Consider the following 17,500-nt stretch of genomic DNA (forward strand, 5'->3'; position numbering starts at 1 on the left):
GCCCACCCAGCAGGGTCTCAAACCTCACACAGCCTCACACCTCTCTCTCAGCCCATGCTCGAACATTTTACAGGAGTGACCTGAGGTAATCCATACCACTTTCATTCTGACCAACAGGCTCGGACAGACTTACGCTCATGTCTGTATATCCAGATCCCTGCTGATTATGCTACAATTTCTGCAATTCACATACACATATTATGATAATTCATGCCATATATAGTCCATCCTTTCCTTAGGCTGGGTAAACACTGCCTGATCTTCCAGTGATTTGGATTTTGGCATGCAGCTCAGGCTGGAAACCTGCACATCTATTTCTCCTGCTTCCTGACCACATCTTCTGGGTCCAATCACACACAAACTAGCTTATCCAAAAGGCACACCCAGATCGTTGGTCTGATTGGTTGAAGGACTACCCAAAAGTATACAGAGTCATTTGAACTATGTATTGAGCGCGCCTCTTGTGCAGTAGAAATAAAGCGCAGGCTCCCCAGACTAATGTTCAATCTTAAAGGGACACTTCACCGATTAGCATTAAGCTTTGTATCTTTAGAAACATTCTTGAATGGTCGTGAGATGGGAGAAATACGGATTTCAATGAAACCCATGAATAGGACTTCCTGCTTTCAATGATGTAAAATGATGATTTTTACGTCATTGAAAGCAGGAAGTCCAACATTGAAATCTGTATTTCTCCCATCTCAAGGCAAACTGAGGGAATGATGCACGACCATTCAAAAACATGACTGGTTTTCTAAAGAAACAAAGGTTAATGCTAATCGGTGAAGTGTCCCTTTAAAAGATTAGCCAGACTATCCTTTCTTGTCATCATTAGCATGTAGCATAGTGTGAAGCATATGAATTCAAACCATACAAATCTAGGTTGGGTGAACCCTGCCTGAACTTCTGGCGAATTTGGATTTCAACCGGCAGCTCAGAATGGAAATCTGCACATCTATCCCCTCTGTTCCCTTCCAGAACCTTTGGCTCCAATCAGAAACTAACTTATCCAAAAGACGCCCCGGGTCGTTGGTCTGATTGGTTGAAGGACTATCCAAACGTACAGTCAATTGAACGATGCCCATTGATCACGCCTCTTGTGCAGTAGAAACAAAGCGCAGCCTCCCCATACTAATATTCAATCTTAAAAGATTGAGCTTAGTATGGTGATAGTCATATAGATAGACGAATACATGACAAGACAATACACTGATCTGTAATCAAACAATCACTGGGACACAGCAGAGCTCCTCCAGCAGACTCCTACCTGACCAGCGGCTGGGGGTTCCCCGACACTCTGCACTCCAGGCGGATGGGGCTTCCCTCGGCCACCTCCTGGCTCTTCAGCTTCTGGGTGAAATGAGGGGGCGAAATGAGGCCGTCGCCGGCCAACATGCCAACCCCGACCTGCTGCTGTTGCTGCTGCTGCTGCTGCTGTGCCTCAGGCACCCCACCACCACCACCACCACCGCTGCTGTTAGCCAACGCCTCCGGCGCCAGGCTCACCTGGCTCCTGTGATGCGCCCCCTGCTGGGCGAGGGAGGAGGAGGAGGCCGAGGAGGTGGTGGAGGACGCCGACGAGGGAGGCGCCGCCGTCGCCGGCTGCCGGTGGCTTTGGGGGGACAGGTAGCCGCTGTCGGGCGAGGAGGAGTCCTCTTCGCCACCTCCGCTGACGCTAACGCTGCCGGCACCGATGCCACGGACGCTGTTGCTCCCAACTCCGCAAACACCGGGACGCCGCTGCTCCCCCGGGCGCATGGGGCCCTTGAAGATGGACGAGAGCTCCTCGATGAAGGTGGCGGCGCGGCTGCAGAACTCGGTGGCCGAGGCGGCGCGCTCGTTTAGCTCCAGGCCGCCGTGGACCAGCCGCGGGCGCTCCTGCTTGTACACCGGCGTGATGGCCTTGTGGCAGACGAACTTCTCCGGAGAGGCCGGAGGAGGAGCGCCCGCCGCGTTGGCGGAGGAGGGGAGCGGGGGGTTGTAGGGAGCCCCCTGAGCGGGCTGCCTGAGCAGCGGAGTCCCCTGTGGGCTTCTGGACGTGGTGGTGATGAACTCGGGGGTCTGGATGAGGGTGTGTGAGGTGGGGGCCTCGTGGAAGAAGGGCCCTCGGGATACGACCTCGTGGTACGGCGGCGGCTGAGGGAAGGCCGGCTGCGGCGGCGGCGGCGGGACGAAAACCGTCGGGAGCGCTTGGAGCACGGGGTCGACGGGGCGCGGGGCGGGGGGGTCGGGCTCGTCGGGCTCGTCGGCGTCGCTCATGGCCTCCCGGGCCAGGTCCAGGCTCAGGCTCATCTCGTCCTCGCTGAGGAAGGCCGAGAGCTCCGGGAAGTCGCAGTCTCCTCCCTCCAGCTCCGCCAGGGAGTCCGGGAAGAGATCGGCGTCCGAGTACATGGCCCCATCACCCACCAGAGCAGCGGAGTCCTTCAGCAGCAGAGAGTGGGGCAGGGGCTCATTACAGCTCCCGTCCTGCATTCTATAACATACACACACACACACACACACACACACACACACACACACACACACACACCCAGACACACATATTTAATGTAGTAATTAATAGCCAAATATCTGAAAACAACACATACGGTGGTAGTTATAGGCTAGACACTAAACATCATGCCTGCACATAAAAAACAGTGACCTGAAAAACAGTCAGCCTTCCTGCACGTCCCTGCTGAGCCCGACTAACAACAACACACACCAAGCGGTGGGCCATGTGCCGCCAGAAACACAGTTGTCGTATGATGACTCAGGCTGGCATTCTCTGGGCACAGCTGACGGGCATTAACAAAGGCTTTTCCTGAGGCCTGAGTGGGTACGGCTGGCATTTGTCACTATCCTTCACGCCACAGCTCATCTTTCCGTCTCTTCCCATCTCTGAGCTCTGCACCCCTACAAACGGTCAGTGTTTCTCGAGTGGTCGGCCATTACTGAACGTATACACTCATACTGAGTTCAATAGTACAAACCTTTGAGCAAAACATGCTCAAACGGTCTGAGGAGGTATGCTATTGAGAACAACATGGCTGCTTGTTTGACTAAGGGTTATGGTTACAATCTAACAATTTAGACATTCAAATTTAAAAGTTCAAAGTAAATAATGCTTGCCATATTTGTTTGCCTGTTTACTGAACTTATCTCTATTACACTGCGTAGACATACCAATAACAGCCAACTGTGAACTAATTTACACACAAATCGATTCAAACCAAAACATTTCTGCTTTTTTGCACTTCTGGTTAGACGCAAACAGAATTTCGCTATCTTTGTACTTGTACTCTGCACAATGACAATAAAGTTGAATCTAATCTAATCTAATCTAGAAATGCCAAACCAATCACTGGAGGCACACACACTTTCACCTTCACCAAGACAGTGTGTTTGGTTTGGGAATAGACCGCATGAGTGGAGACATTAGTGTGACATTGACAATGCAGAGTATGCCAGGCACCACTCAGTTATCTCCCTTGAGTCTTCGGTCCCTGGTAGCTGACATCAGATGAAGATTAGTCTGTTAAGTTTATTGTGTCTGTCTGCCTGTCTGTGTGTGTGAGTGTATGTGTGTGCGTGCGTGTGTGTGTATGTGTGTGTGCTCTTACAACTGTTTAGACGTTCTTGTAAACATACGCGTATGTGTGTGTGTGTGTGTGTGTGTGTGTGTGTGTGTGTGTGTGTATGTGTGTGTGTGTATGTAGTGCCCATGTGTGAGTGTGTGGATGTGATGGAGTGACATTCCCTCTGTCATGGCGACCTGAGGGCCAGCTGTTGTTATTTTTAATCCCTTGAGGCTATGTTTCACAGCAGTCCCACCACCCTTAACAGTAACGGGACTTTTTCACACACACAGTCACACACACTCACACACACACACACACACACACACGCACACAAGATTCTAAATCTAAAACTGTGAAACTTCTCAAAATATCGTCTTCAGCTGTCTACAGAATGTCTACAAAGCTGTCCAAGTGCCTCATATGTTGTAACTACAATTGTGTGTTTTTCCTTTGTGGCTGTTAAAACTCACTAAAACACATGCTATAATCTTCGCAGACCAAGATTTCTGGTAAGCTAGCATGTGATCTCTTTATGTGTGAGTGTTGTCCTGTCTGAATTTGTACGAAAACAAATTCAGCGACAATGACTGACCAACATGTAAAATATGTCAGAAATCTCAATTTAGTCTTATAATAGAAAAGCCAACAGCTTCAAGTCCTCCTCAGCAAGGAGAGAGAAGAGGCACCTTCTGCTTACCTTCAAAGGTTTTTCCACAGAATGTCTTTTCTGTGTAACGGTTCCAGCTTTTCCAATGTAGTTTGAGTAAGACGAGCGAAGAGGAAGCACCGCTTTCCAGAGGAGCAGCAGCCAACACTTTCCTTTTTTTTTTTTTTTTTTTAATTTTGGTCGGGCAATGAGTTAGAGTACCCTTAGCCGGTTTAGGTCCACTTGAGTGGTGCCTGTAAAGTGGCCTGCAGTCCCATCTGTCCGGGCCTCTGGCTGCTCACTGTGTGGCGCTATATTTGGCCCCCACAGCTCAGGTTTCACGGCTTCAATACTGACAGAGAGAGAGAGAGAGAGAGAGAGAGAGAGAGAGAGAGAGAGAAGAGATGGACAGAAGAAGAAAAGAGAGGGAGGGAGAAAGGGCAAGATAGAGAGAGGGGGCTGTCTTGTGGAAACAAAACTTCCCATGCACCATTCCCCACCATCCAAAAAAAACATGAATGTCTCTAACAGGCGAACCCATGCACCCATAGTTCTCTGGATGCTTGGCCTCACTTGCACAACAGCAGACAAACACAGACATACTATTGTTGTTCTGGGAGTAATAATAAATCATTCATGTTTACCTGCACAGTTAGCATATGCCCCATTACCATTACACGCATTGTGCAAGCTACTCATTTTATAAGGGGTACGTTTCAGGTTATTTCTAAAGCATGAGTGTTACTTACCCGACAGACCACTAAATTTGAGGTGGGAGGGTGTGTTGCCATATTTCCTGGTGTAGCATGTGGGACATGATTTTTCTGGATGAACCTACAGTACCAACGACCCTGCAATCTGTTGCGGATGGCTGGCCAACATGAGGGAATGATTTCAGACATTCAGTTGCTTGACATACAATTATGCTATTATTATATAACATGTTGTGCAATTAGGATGAACTGCTCGCTGGATGGAGTTACATGGTGTATATAGTGTTGCATCTTGCAACAGAATTGCGGTTCACCGTTGTGATGAGTCTGGCTGTCAACAAATTCAGCTGCTGCTGTTGCAGTGGCATTCATCAAATAGAACTAATGAATAACAGAATGTTTTTCTGATGAATAATCAGAATGTTTTTTGTGCAGGTTACCATGACCCATCTTACAGCAAGTCACTAATTACTTGAAAGTTGTGAAAGAAACCTCTCAAGAAGACATTCTAATTGATAGTATCAATAGTGTAAACTACTGACAGCACCAATGTTACAGTTGTTTATGGTACTAGTAGCAGGTAGTTAGTTACAGTCATGCAATATAGTAGTAGGATTAGCTGTGGTAACAGCAGCAGCAGTAACAGTAGCCGTGTAGCAGTAAACCTCTTGACTTTTGGCCTCTCTTGGAATTTCCATGTCTTCTTTTGATAGTCTGAAACGTTTCCGAACTATGTGGACACACACACACACACACACACACACACACACACACACACACACACACACACACACACACACACACACACACACACACACACACACACACACACACACACACACACACACACACACACATTACAGGCTCACACACAATTTGATTATCACTTTGTTATACTGGCATGTGTCTCAAACACCTCTCTTAATGCAACATACAAAATTGTATACCAGAACAGAAAGGTGAAACTATGCGTTACAGTGCAACACCCATAAATCACACAGTCACTATCCTGCATTTGCTCACATATCAGTTGATATGGGGCCAATGTGTTGCAAATCCATTCATGATTAAAGACAAGAAATTACGTTGAATGTGGTTGACCTGAGATCAGTCCAGGGAGGCGGACGGACTCATTGGAGTCCCTGAGGTGCCTGAGACACAGTGCAGATGCACCCTGCGGCCCGCCGAGTGTAGCCGCCTCTATTTCTGGAACCTTATCGCACTTGGGCCGGAGGGAATGGCCACGCTCGAGCTATTCCCGTTTCTCAACAATCCACTGATTAGAGGCGGACACTGGTGACAGGAACGCCTGGAATGCCCACTGGGACTACTCTATCTGGGCAGCGGACCTTTGTCATGTACAGTACATTCAAAGCATCTCCAAGGAAAACCACTGCTATGTGACCTACAGATGAGCTCTAAGATCTCTCAAGTTCTCTAGTTGGCTATCTCTTTTTTATCTATAAACCCACTGCCACCCTCACTCCCTACCCCCCTTCAGAGGACAACTTTTTTAAATACAGAAATACACCATGATATACCCAATGAATTACATTCTAATTTGATTTGACTTGTCCTACCATCCACCCTATTTTAGCGAGAACATTGTCTGTCTGCTCTTACAGACGGCCTCTCTAGTTCTGTCTCGTTCACACATACAGTGCATAACTTCATTCGTGCTCTTTTCAACAAATAAGGAACCTATGTCCTTCTGGTTCTTAGCCGCTTTATAGATGACCTGTCTCTGAGGAAAACAACCTCCTAAATTTCTGTGTGATTGAGTCATATCGGCCTATGCCCCCATGCATCAAAATAGATTAGGTGAACCAGGTTAGGTGTACAGTACAGAAATAACTGTAGGCTATTAATTGGTGGATGGTTCGGACAGCCAGCCGTATAATACGATCAAGGCAGGAATAGATCTGACCTGACTGTGCTGCTCCTCACATTTAACCACACTGACACCATCAAGACATGGAAATGGCACATGAATGGTAGGCTAGTCACTGTCATCTGACAGTCCATCTGTAAACAAAAATAATTGATAGGCCTAGGAGATCACAGACCTGAGATGAAAATATCATAGCCCAGTAGGCTTACAGCTCTGCAGTAGCCTATGATGAGAGTCTGTTGAGTTTACACATTGTAGAAGACATTAACACGGCCACAAAAAACAAACTGGAGGGAGATCCATGTTCATGGATCAGGATCATTGAGTGGTTAAAAGTCAGAAAAACCCTTTCGCTCTCTATTAAGCAAAAGCTACTTGAACTTTCGACTGTTTTGAACTGACACTAATGACTATGAAATCGTTTGTTGTAAATGACAGTAACACATTTGTTGTTACCTGCCAATTCCTAGCATGCGTCAAGCGAAAGACTTTTCCAAAAGGTTTTTTATTCCTTCGTCGACAAAATGACCATTCGCTGTGTTTGTCCATGTTAGGCATCCGTCGGCTACGACCGCTGATTGTCGAACTGGATTGGTCAATGTGACGCACAGTGAAGTTTAATGGCGCCATACACGGAAAATACTGTGCAAGATTTGTGCTAAAGAATGTAACTTAGTCTCTGGAAAATACTTCAATCTTTCTTTCCAATCAACAGGATACAGTTTTTCGAGTTGTCTCCACAGTAAGCTTGAGTTGTGCATTACTCCATTACGAAAGGAATCTTCATATAACGTTATAGTGTTCATTTAGCCATTAGCAAATAACGTTCATTATCGCTAGGTTCTCTTTTCTTTGACGGGGCAATAACTTGCCAGAAACTGATGCAATGCAGATTCATTTCTGTATCAGATTAATCTCTGTTACGCTGTACCGCTACAATATCTAGTTTGAAATGTGGACGGTAATTTAACGACAAACTACAGTGGCAAGGCAGCTAATGTTAGCCAAAACACTACAGAATCCAGTTGTTGTGATTGACATTTGACAGGTTGGGAGGGGAAAACGTGTCCTCCTAGATAGTCAGAAATTAGCCTACGTATGCCTTTCATGTGATCTCTCCTCCTTTTCCAGATTTGTTGTTACAATGCGTGCCTTTAGGCAAGTTGGGGAGAAGCAGCTTCCCAATCCCATTCTCTACATGGCCTGGTCCCCTAAGAGGGATCTGATCGCACTGGCCAACACCAATGGCGAGGTAAGGGAGTCACGTCAAATAGCTGAGGAGGGCTCTTGCTGTAGTCTAGGTGTTGAACGGTCTGTACCGTCTTTCTTCTCAGCTGTTGCTGCATCGCCTCTCCAATTTCTACCGTGTGTGGAGTTTGCAGCCTAATGAGAACACAGGGAAGGAGATCACAGCTTTGGCGTGGCGGCCAGACGGCAAAAGTAAGATTTTCATTATGTTTTCTTGTGAATTATGTTTACCTTTCATAAAATGTATTGCTAATTGGCATATGGTGTACAGCGCTATTGCTAATTGTGTTTATATTAATGTTTACATTCTGTTACCCAGTCCTAGCCTTCAGTTTGGGTGACACCAAGAAAGTAGTTCTCTGTGATGCTGAGAAGGCCGAGATCCTCCATATCTTCCCAGTGGAGGTGCCAGTGTCCTGTATGCACTGGATGGAGGTGATGGAGGAGAATAGGTGTGTCTCTCCTCTTGCCTATTCAGCTGTGTCTGTTGCCACTTGTTTTCTATCAGGGCGTTCATGCGGCTGGGAAGTGGGAAGGTTCCCACTTTTAAACTCCCCACTTCTGAAGTCCTCAGTTTAGGTGTGACATACACCCACTAAACTCTAGAATTCTCCCAGTTCCCAGTTGCTCATGAACGCACTATACGTATCCCAACAACCAAGTCCCTTGATGATCAATATCAATTGAACCTTTTTTTGACATGAGAATGAATGGAAAAATGATATGCTGTTTATTATGCTTTCCTTTCATTTGCTTCTTTCTATCCCTTGCTTTTCTCTAGTGGCCTCACTTCATTCTACGACTCAGAGGATGAGTCCAATCGCTTCCTTCCCAAGCTGCCATCCCTACCCAAAAGGTAAATGTCTTCTGATAATCTTAATGGAGAACTCCTGTGTTTCATAGTATTTCAATATATAAAATGGTGAATTCTAATCATCAGTAATTTAATATTTGTCCAAAATGAATAATAGTTAATCTTCTTTCCATATATCTGTTCAGCTACAGCACCACAACAAAGATTTTCAGGTATGTGAACAGTTTCATTGAAGTGAAATTAATGATGGCTGCAGTGTTGTTGGTATTGAGAACAACAGACTATTCACTGGTAATTGTGATCTATGTTTTTTTTTGTTTTTTAACATCTAGTCTTCATTTTCTTGCAGCGAGGAGAAATCAGATGAGGTTACAAATCTCCTTGGGGAAGTGAGGTCAGTGAGTGACTTGTCATGGTCAAGTTTGTTGGTTGCATTCTGTGAATGATCTGATTAACCATCATCTGACTTTTCTGATGCTGGCAGGCTAAATATTTTAGTGGTGGGAGGACCGTGTGGCTTTGTGGAGCTCTACGCCTATGGGTTGTACAAGATAGCAACTTTAAACAGGGTGAGAGAAATGTTTTTTATACAGTATTTGTGACTGAGCGAGTAGCCAGTACAAATAGTCTATTCAGTTGACTGTTATATTTTCGCATTTATTGAATTAATATAGCTTTGACTATCAAGTCAATTTATTTAGGGTTTTTTTGTTGTTATTTTTCATTTTTGTTAAAATTTCGTAATTATTTTTGCCCATTGGTAGGCTGGGTGAACCCTGTCTGAACTTCCGGGGAATTTGAATTTTGCCCGGCAGCTCGAATTTTTTTCAAGTTTCTCCATGTATAGAACAGATACATGTGTGTAATATGCTGTAAACGTTTAGCTACATCATATGGCATCATTAAGTAAATACTAACATCAGTAACAATCACTGTATCTTTTCCGTTTCATGTAATTTATTTATTTTTTTATGTCATGTCCCAACCCTTCCTCTTGGTAGATTGTGGGCACTTGTCGTAGCCTCTGCCTCTCAAGCGACCTCAAATCTCTGTCAGTCATCACAGAAATCAGGTCCACCGATGATGACCCCGAGATTCACTATGTCCAGGTAAGGCCTTCAAAGCCCTTTTAACTACTGAATGATCACAGTTTTGATATAATGTCAAACATCTGTGTCTATCCGTGCCAATAGAGAATTAAGACTAGAGAAGAGTGGTCGCACTATTCATTGTGTAATGCTTGGTCTTGCCTTGGGATTGGTTTTGATTGTGGTACTTCTATCCCCCTTTTCTGTTTATCTGTGTCTGTAGTTGGACACAGGGCTGCTGTCTTCCTGTTTACCGGAGCTTACCAGAATGGCACGCAAGTTCACCCATATCTCCACTCTTCTACAGGTGATTGGAAGTTGAAAACATTCAAAGTCAAAGTCAGATTTATTTGCATAGCAACAGCTATGATTTCTGAGGCATCTAGAGATCTATCTCTCACTCTGCTCTCTCTCTCTCTCTCTCTCTCTCTCTCAGTACCTTCGTCTGTCTCTCACCTGCATGTGTGAAGCCTGGGAGGACATTCTCTTGCAGATGGATCTAAGACTTACAAAATTTGTCCAGGTCAGTTGTTTTAGTCCTGCTGGCAACACATATGTCAAAATCATTATACGCTTTAAAAAAATGTATAGTCACAGTTAACTGTATTGCACTATTTAGCAGTTGACATAGTTCAACCCTTCTTAACACTAGAAGCGCCAAGCGCCGGTCATTTGACCGCTGACGCGTATTCCTAGGAGCGCCGTGTGGGTTTGACCTAGATATACCTAGAACTGCCGGGCTGCGGTCATTTGACCGCAGCGATTACAAAAAAAAAAAAATCTTTTCACTCGATTAAATTCCAGGACCCTACGTTCACGACTTTTCCTAAATACGCGTGTTTTGTCACCCAGAATTTTTACATGATCGAAAGCACACCGGTACAAGCTAGTTTAGAGTTATTTTGCGCTCATTATGTGACAACACTATGTTGTCTCGCGTTCGGCCATGTTTGTCCAGGCTGCTATTCTCTTTTCTCACAGCAGATGTCGCAAGGGTTTCCTGACAGTCGGGCATGAGAATAATATTTTACCATAAAACATATAGTTTATATATGTGCAATATGTATTATATGTGATTTATTTTAATAACTATTTTTCATTTACATGGCATAGTCTATGGAGGCGATTTACAGTGGTAAAATGCGAGTTTCTTTTGAAAACGTTGCGACGTTCTATTAGGCAGGCCTACATGTGTAAAACATATTTTCAGCTGAAATTCGTCCGTCGTAGCCTATTTATGTACGTAGGGCGCATAGGCTATGCCTACGTACATTCATAGTTGTATATCTTATCTTCTATTTGTATGGAGTGAGATAGCTGTCAATATATTCGTGTCATAGATTTGATGCACGTTCGTAGCCTATTTGTCTGTAGTCGTGCATAAAATAAATATTTGTGAGTTCTCAAATGAGTCCAGTCGTGCATAAAATATATTTTGTGTATTTTATCCATCAGAATACGGATGGGAAAAAAATACGAATTCAAAAATTACAAGTAGCCTACGAAATCAAACTTTACAGGTAGGCTTTCATTTATGAGTAGCCTAGGCTACGACTTCGCACAAGTGACTGAACTGTCAAAATACGTCATCGCCACACAACCACTCTCATTGTCGTTGGTGGATGTAAAGAGCAACACCAGCACGGCCCTGTTTTATACTCCAGATTTTGTTGAGAGCATGACTGAGACATTACTTGTTTGCTGGACTGATTGAGTTACGTTGCTGGGTGATGAAAACGGCAAGTGGTGCAGTGTAAACTTCCCTGGCTGCAACGCAGGAGACCCGTGTTCACATCCTAGCAGGGACGTTATATTATAGTTCATTAGCTGAATTCACTGACCGTTTTTGAACGTCGACGAACAATTATTTTTTGTTAATGTTTTTTAATAACAAGCTAACAATTAACGAAAAATAATTTCGCCAGCCAATAATTTTCTAAGCCAAACTTTGGCTAAGCCAGTTAGACTTTTTGCATCTAAAAATAATTATATCAGAGACACACGCGAAAAATAAACGCGAGCTTATAAACGATTCCCACTGGATACACTATCAGCATTGTGCTCGTTGCTACGATAGGCTACACAGGACTCAGTTGCATGTTCTATAGACATGAAGTGGCAACTAAAGCCATCATCAGCCATGAAAACTTCAGCCAGCCGTTATTCTCAAAGCAAATGGCTTCGGGGTCTATAGGCTACACACTGTCCATTGCAAACATAGGCCTAGCCTATTTGAAACCGATCATTCCCCCTCCCCCATACACGTCTAACCAGTTCACTGAGGGGGGTGGGGGTCGTTTTGCTACGTGTGGACATGGTCTAGACTACAGACATCACTGTAGCATTGACAAATGCCTCCCCACCCCCATTGCATGGCTGTAGGCTGGCTGTTTGTTGTTTACATGCAACTCGTGGAAGAATGCGCAATCATGTTTCATCGCGCGTTTTAGAATGTTCGAATTCGCCAGCGTGCGTGTAGGCCTAGTTGTGTGAATAGAAAAGAATAGAATATACTTTATTGATGCCTTGCTCAAAAGTACTTCTGCCATAGCCTACCCAGGTCGGGGATCGAACTAGCAACTCTTTGATGTGAGGGCTGAAACTCTAACCAGTGAGCTACGGCTTTGTCCCTAGGCCTACGGAACGTTAATGTGTGTCTCAATCCATAATCACGAATTCACATAGGCTAGAAGTTAGCTTACATTGTAGAAACAATAGGCCAATAGCTGTTTTTCAGCAGACATCGAAACATAGCCTACACATTCGCAAAACGGAGAATATCTTTTTCACTCATCATTTTTAATTAGCCTAGGCTACTTCTCGCGCCTATGCCTGCTCAGCATTTATGCTCTCTCTATCTCCCTCCCTCCAAGGTAGCTAGACCTAGATGCTTCTCCCTAAATGAATGAACATTGTCTTAGAAAGTAGCCGCGGTAGCCTGTAAAATGCGGCATGAAATCCTGGCTACTGTGTAATTGAAACCAGACTAGCTCTTTGTTCGGTCCGGTCATTTTCGGCGGCGCGAACATAGCTAGGCCCTACCTATTAAATGAATAGAAGTGTATTTGGGGAGTGAATTAGAACTAGCCACCCATTCATTTTAGAGCTTAGATTATCTGCCCAAACCCGAACTGCGGGTTACGGATCTCGAGATCCAACAACACCGGTGTTGGGTCGACATTTTTCATCCTTCCCCTCCCGTCGGGTCAGGCTCCTATAATCACAGAACGCGTATGCCTCCGTTTTAAAATAGCCAAGATTTCTAAGTAGGCTAGCATACAAAATGTAAAAACGAAATATAAAAAATGAAATACTATGAAAAAGTTGAAAGTCAAGTTTGCTCAAGGTTTGTTCAAGAACTCCTCCAGAGTTTTTTCCTCAAACAACACAAATCAACACAAATAAATGAACTGATAACTCAAACGTGCTGTAGGCCTATGTCATAATGAAACAACCAGACAACACAGTCTTGACAAATGTAGGACGATTTGATTCGTGCACGAAGCGCCATCTAGCTGTCATTATGTGTAAGTAACAGCCTCCCAGTCTAAGGACTCAGCGGTCTTTTGACCGCCTCGCCGCGCTTTAAGTAGTTCACAACAGCACGGCGCTTCTAGTAGGTCGTCAAAGCGGTCAAATGACCGGTGCGCGGCGCTTCTAGGTATAAGTGGGTCAGAGGGGCGCGGCGCTTCTAGTGTTAACCTGTTAGCCAGAACCAATACCATTACGCCATTACAATACAATTATAATACACAGTATTTAGGGTAGTTAGTAGTATTATGTCTGTCATGATAAAAATAGCCTTTTTCAGTGTGTGAATGTTTGTATGTATGTATTTGTATTTACGGGAAAAAAGAGAAGGAACACAAGCAGGAGCAGGTGCAGGATTGCATATATTATGTGTTTATTTCTATGTATTTGTATTCACTGTGTTCAAGGAGAAGAACACTAGTTCACAGGTGCAGGATTAAATATCTTTATTACCTCCGCCAAGGAGGTTATGTTTTCATCGGGGGCCAGAGTCTGTCTGTCTGTCTGTTTGTTAGCAGGATAACTCAAGAAGTGATGGATGGATTTTAATGAAATTTTCAGGGAAGGTGACCCAGGAAAGAAATTATTCAATTTTGCCGGGATTCCGGAGGCATTTATGTATTTAATGGCATGGTATGGCCACGTGGTGGCGATCTGAATAGTTTAGGTTCAAATGTATGACAACCTAGGAAGAACAGTGTGCTTTTCTAATTTGTTGTGTTTATTTTTATGTTTGTGTTTGTATTTACTGTAAAGGAGAAGAACACAAGCACACAGGTGCAGGATGAGTTCCTGGAGCTGCTCCTGTGGGGTCATGCCAGGTAAGGGTCTTCTGGAGGGGGGACTCACTTACTCTGAGCTGAGGCCTCTAGGCGGAATCTGTGTGATCTTTAATAACACTTCATACACTCTCACGATCAGTTAACATTGGTTATAATTGCACAAGTGCTCAGATATGGCTGTCATGTTATGATATATCCACTAGAGGGAGCTAGTTGACCACAGTAGTCCATTTGGTTTGTTGTACCGTCGTTTTAAGTCTTTTCCATTCAGATGTAAGATGTAAACCAATACTTTGATCATCTTTCATCTTGCAATGTTGATATTTTTTAATTTTTTTAATGTCGTTATCTTTCTTCCAGCGCTGAGCTACAGGCTCTCCTCATGAACCAGCTCACAGTCAAGGTATGTTGCCAGTCCAAACACCTCCCCACAGTATTTGCATGTCTGTGAGAGATTTCTTTCAGTGAGGATTTCAAATGCCACCACAACATCTGTTAACAACATTGTTATCCATGTTTGATGTCTTTGTTTGTACCCATTTGTGTACATTGCCTCTGTTGTTCATTAATTTAATTTCTGGTGTGCAGGGTCTGAAGATGTTGGGCCAGTCCATAGAGTCCTCCTACTCCGGCATTCAGAAGCTGGTCATTAGTCACCTACAGAGGTGCTTATAAAATTCCGGCTTTTACTAATCAATACCTGTGTAACTCTCGTTTCTTGGTGATTTAAGCCCCAATGTTGTCTTTAAGGCAGCGCTGCCTGGAAGGCGCTAGGGTTAGATATGGGTTAAGGTTAGGGTTGTGGTTGGGGTTGGGGTTGGGGTTGGGGTTGGGGTTGGGGTTGGGGTTGGGGTTAGGTGCCTTTAAGTCGATGGTGGCAGCGCTTCCTGGAAGACGACGTTGGGGCCTTTAAAACACCATTGAGCGTATTTCTCATCGTGTTTCTGTATTTTGTATATCTAAACCACGGTAATAAATGTGTCATTACTCTTGTTGGTGTGTATTCTCCCCTGTTGCGCTCTAGTGGCTCAGAGGCTCTGCTGTACCACCTGAGTGAGGTGAAGGGCATGGCCCTGTGGAAACAGAAGTACCAGCCTCTGGGACTGGACCCTACGGTCATAGAAGGTAATTGGCAGCGATTCCCTTACAGAATCACACACACAGAATACTGAGGTGAGGTGAAGGTTATATCTATATTTAGAATAATAATACATTTATTTTTAAGAGCATTTTTCTTGACACTTAAAGATGCTTTACAATTTTTTTACATTATGTATAAAACAAACAGACAAGGTTACATAAACAGAGATAGAAAATGCACAGCTGCATGGACAAAATAGAGGCCTAAAATAGAAACATGTTTGTGCTATGTCTACTGTATGATAGTGATCACGCCTGTCTTTTGTAGATAATGATCAAAATGTGATGTTTTTCTGTGTGCTTTTTTTTCTGAAGATGCTATAACTGCTGTGGGCTCCTTCACCCTAAAGGCCAGTGAACTTTTACAGTAAGTGATATGAAAATTATCATTTTAATGCTCTTATTTGTAATCATGACAAAACGATTATTAATTTTCCTTTCCTTTTTTGCCAGTAAATTTACAAACAGATCTTTTAGTCGTGTCCTTGTACATTTGATGCCTAATGTCTTTTTGTAAACTTCAGAGTGATTGACAAGAGTATGAAGAACTTCAAGGCATTTTTCCGCTGGCTGTATGTTGGTAAGTCTGCCTTGGATTTCACCAGTACCTTGACTACCTTGCCTATTTGTTTGTTTGTTTGATTGTTTGTTGGTATTGTCTGACGAAACTTCACTCATACTGTTTCCCTTTGTATTGGCTGTTGTAGCGATGCTGCGGATGTCTGATGATCACGTCCCTCCTGAGCTCAATAAGGTGAGAGAACTTGACTGCACTGGGGGGATAAGGCGTTGAGGTCTTATGGCGGTGATCCATCCATCCATTACATGCAGACATAATGTGTGATAGACACCAAGGAAGGGGTTTAAAACTAAACCCTTCTTTTTTGACTTGTGTTTTTCTGAGTGCAAGTCCTCCCTGTCTGTTCATGACCTTTTTATGACCACCGCACCAGAGACTTTAAGGACTAAAAAACAAGGCGCAGCTCAAATCCTGTGTTTTTTGATCCTGATGATAGATACCAACACACATGCACAGAATCTCTGCATGTTCTTCGCTTTGTTCAGACATGAGCTCATTTACATAATAATACAAAATACTAGAAGGAGATTAGAGTAACAGCCGCTTAAGTTCGGAGTTCCAAATGTCGGGATATGTTGTTGATATACGACCCAACCGATTGATATCCGCAGAACATGCAGACTTACACCTACTGTATGTCTGAAAGCGGCTAATGTGGGAGCACTTTGGAGGACTGTCCTCACACATGCATGGTGTTCTTTTTCCTAGATGACACACAAAGACCTGGCCTTTGTGGCGGACTTCCTGGCAGAGCATTTCAGCGCGGTGAGAAGCATTCAGTCTTTAGCCAACATTTTATGGCAATGCTATGGTAAAAAGCCAGTACTATGAAACTAAGTGCAGGTGTTTTTTGATACGTACTGTACGCCTGATCGCAAATAAGCACTGCAGGCATTTATATTTATAGTATAGTGCAGTGTATCAACAGTATTGCTGCCAATGTCAATGCCAAGGTTGCCAAGTGTCCAAAGTAATCTGGCTAATGACTTCCTACAATGATTTCCCATTTTGGCAGAATGAGGAGCTTTTTGATCGCAAAGGGAAGTACTTCAACGTGGAGCGAGTTGGACAGGTAGGTTTTATGGAGTGTCTGTGTGTGTGTGTGTGTGTGTGTGTGTGTGTGTCTGTGTGTCTGTGTGTCTGTGTGTCTGTGTATCTGTGTGTCTGTGTATCTGTGTATCTGTGTATCTGTGTGTCTCTGTGTCTCTGTGTCTGTTTTTGTCTGTCTGGTCACATCCATATATTTGTTCCCATTTAACGGTTTCCTATCCCTGTTCTAGTATTTGAAAGATGAGGAAGAGGACCTGGTCTCTCCACCCAACACCGATGGCAACCAGTGGGTGAAGTTTCTCAAGGAGAGCTCACATCTGAAAGGTAACACTCCTTCAGAGAATCTGACACATTCTGCCTCATACATGTAGCGCCGGTACTCTAGGCTTCCACCGTGGTAGCAGGGGGTTGGATAGGTACAGCAGCTTTGTGGTGAGCTGACTCCAGATATATTGTT

General features: G+C 44.1%; 2 protein-coding genes across 5 annotated transcripts in view; one reads left to right on the top strand and one right to left on the bottom strand.

Moving 5' to 3' along the window:
* The window catches only part of palld (palladin, cytoskeletal associated protein), a 101,644-nt gene extending 97,184 nt beyond the window's left edge, over positions 1 to 4,460 (bottom strand). For all 4 annotated transcript variants that reach the window (XM_062515610.1, XM_062515611.1, XM_062515612.1 and 1 more), the window contains exons 1-2: positions 4,258 to 4,460; positions 1,268 to 2,473 (exon numbers count right to left, since the gene is read on the bottom strand). In XM_062515610.1, coding sequence (XP_062371594.1) covers positions 1,268 to 2,472 — 1,205 coding nt within the window. In that variant the 5' untranslated portion in view covers position 2,473; positions 4,258 to 4,460. The remainder of the gene's footprint in view (positions 1 to 1,267; positions 2,474 to 4,257) is intronic.
* A 2,962-nt stretch (positions 4,461 to 7,422) lies between these two features.
* anapc4 (anaphase promoting complex subunit 4) overlaps positions 7,423 to 17,500 on the top strand; it is a 13,964-nt gene continuing 3,886 nt past the window's right edge. Inside the window, exons 1-21 of the mRNA XM_062556685.1 lie at positions 7,423 to 7,552; positions 7,942 to 8,062; positions 8,145 to 8,250; positions 8,378 to 8,510; positions 8,840 to 8,914; positions 9,058 to 9,084; positions 9,222 to 9,266; positions 9,357 to 9,441; positions 9,874 to 9,981; positions 10,184 to 10,267; positions 10,397 to 10,483; positions 14,248 to 14,312; positions 14,634 to 14,676; positions 14,862 to 14,938; positions 15,298 to 15,398; positions 15,729 to 15,780; positions 15,938 to 15,993; positions 16,121 to 16,167; positions 16,702 to 16,758; positions 17,009 to 17,065; positions 17,274 to 17,367. Coding sequence (XP_062412669.1) covers positions 7,955 to 8,062; positions 8,145 to 8,250; positions 8,378 to 8,510; positions 8,840 to 8,914; positions 9,058 to 9,084; positions 9,222 to 9,266; positions 9,357 to 9,441; positions 9,874 to 9,981; positions 10,184 to 10,267; positions 10,397 to 10,483; positions 14,248 to 14,312; positions 14,634 to 14,676; positions 14,862 to 14,938; positions 15,298 to 15,398; positions 15,729 to 15,780; positions 15,938 to 15,993; positions 16,121 to 16,167; positions 16,702 to 16,758; positions 17,009 to 17,065; positions 17,274 to 17,367 — 1,507 coding nt within the window. The 5' untranslated portion in view covers positions 7,423 to 7,552; positions 7,942 to 7,954. The remainder of the gene's footprint in view (positions 7,553 to 7,941; positions 8,063 to 8,144; positions 8,251 to 8,377; positions 8,511 to 8,839; positions 8,915 to 9,057; positions 9,085 to 9,221; positions 9,267 to 9,356; positions 9,442 to 9,873; positions 9,982 to 10,183; positions 10,268 to 10,396; positions 10,484 to 14,247; positions 14,313 to 14,633; positions 14,677 to 14,861; positions 14,939 to 15,297; positions 15,399 to 15,728; positions 15,781 to 15,937; positions 15,994 to 16,120; positions 16,168 to 16,701; positions 16,759 to 17,008; positions 17,066 to 17,273; positions 17,368 to 17,500) is intronic.

The sequence above is a fragment of the Sardina pilchardus genome, chromosome 15, assembly GCF_963854185.1.
Source record: "Sardina pilchardus chromosome 15, fSarPil1.1, whole genome shotgun sequence".
Lineage (NCBI taxonomy): Eukaryota > Metazoa > Chordata > Actinopteri > Clupeiformes > Clupeidae > Sardina > Sardina pilchardus.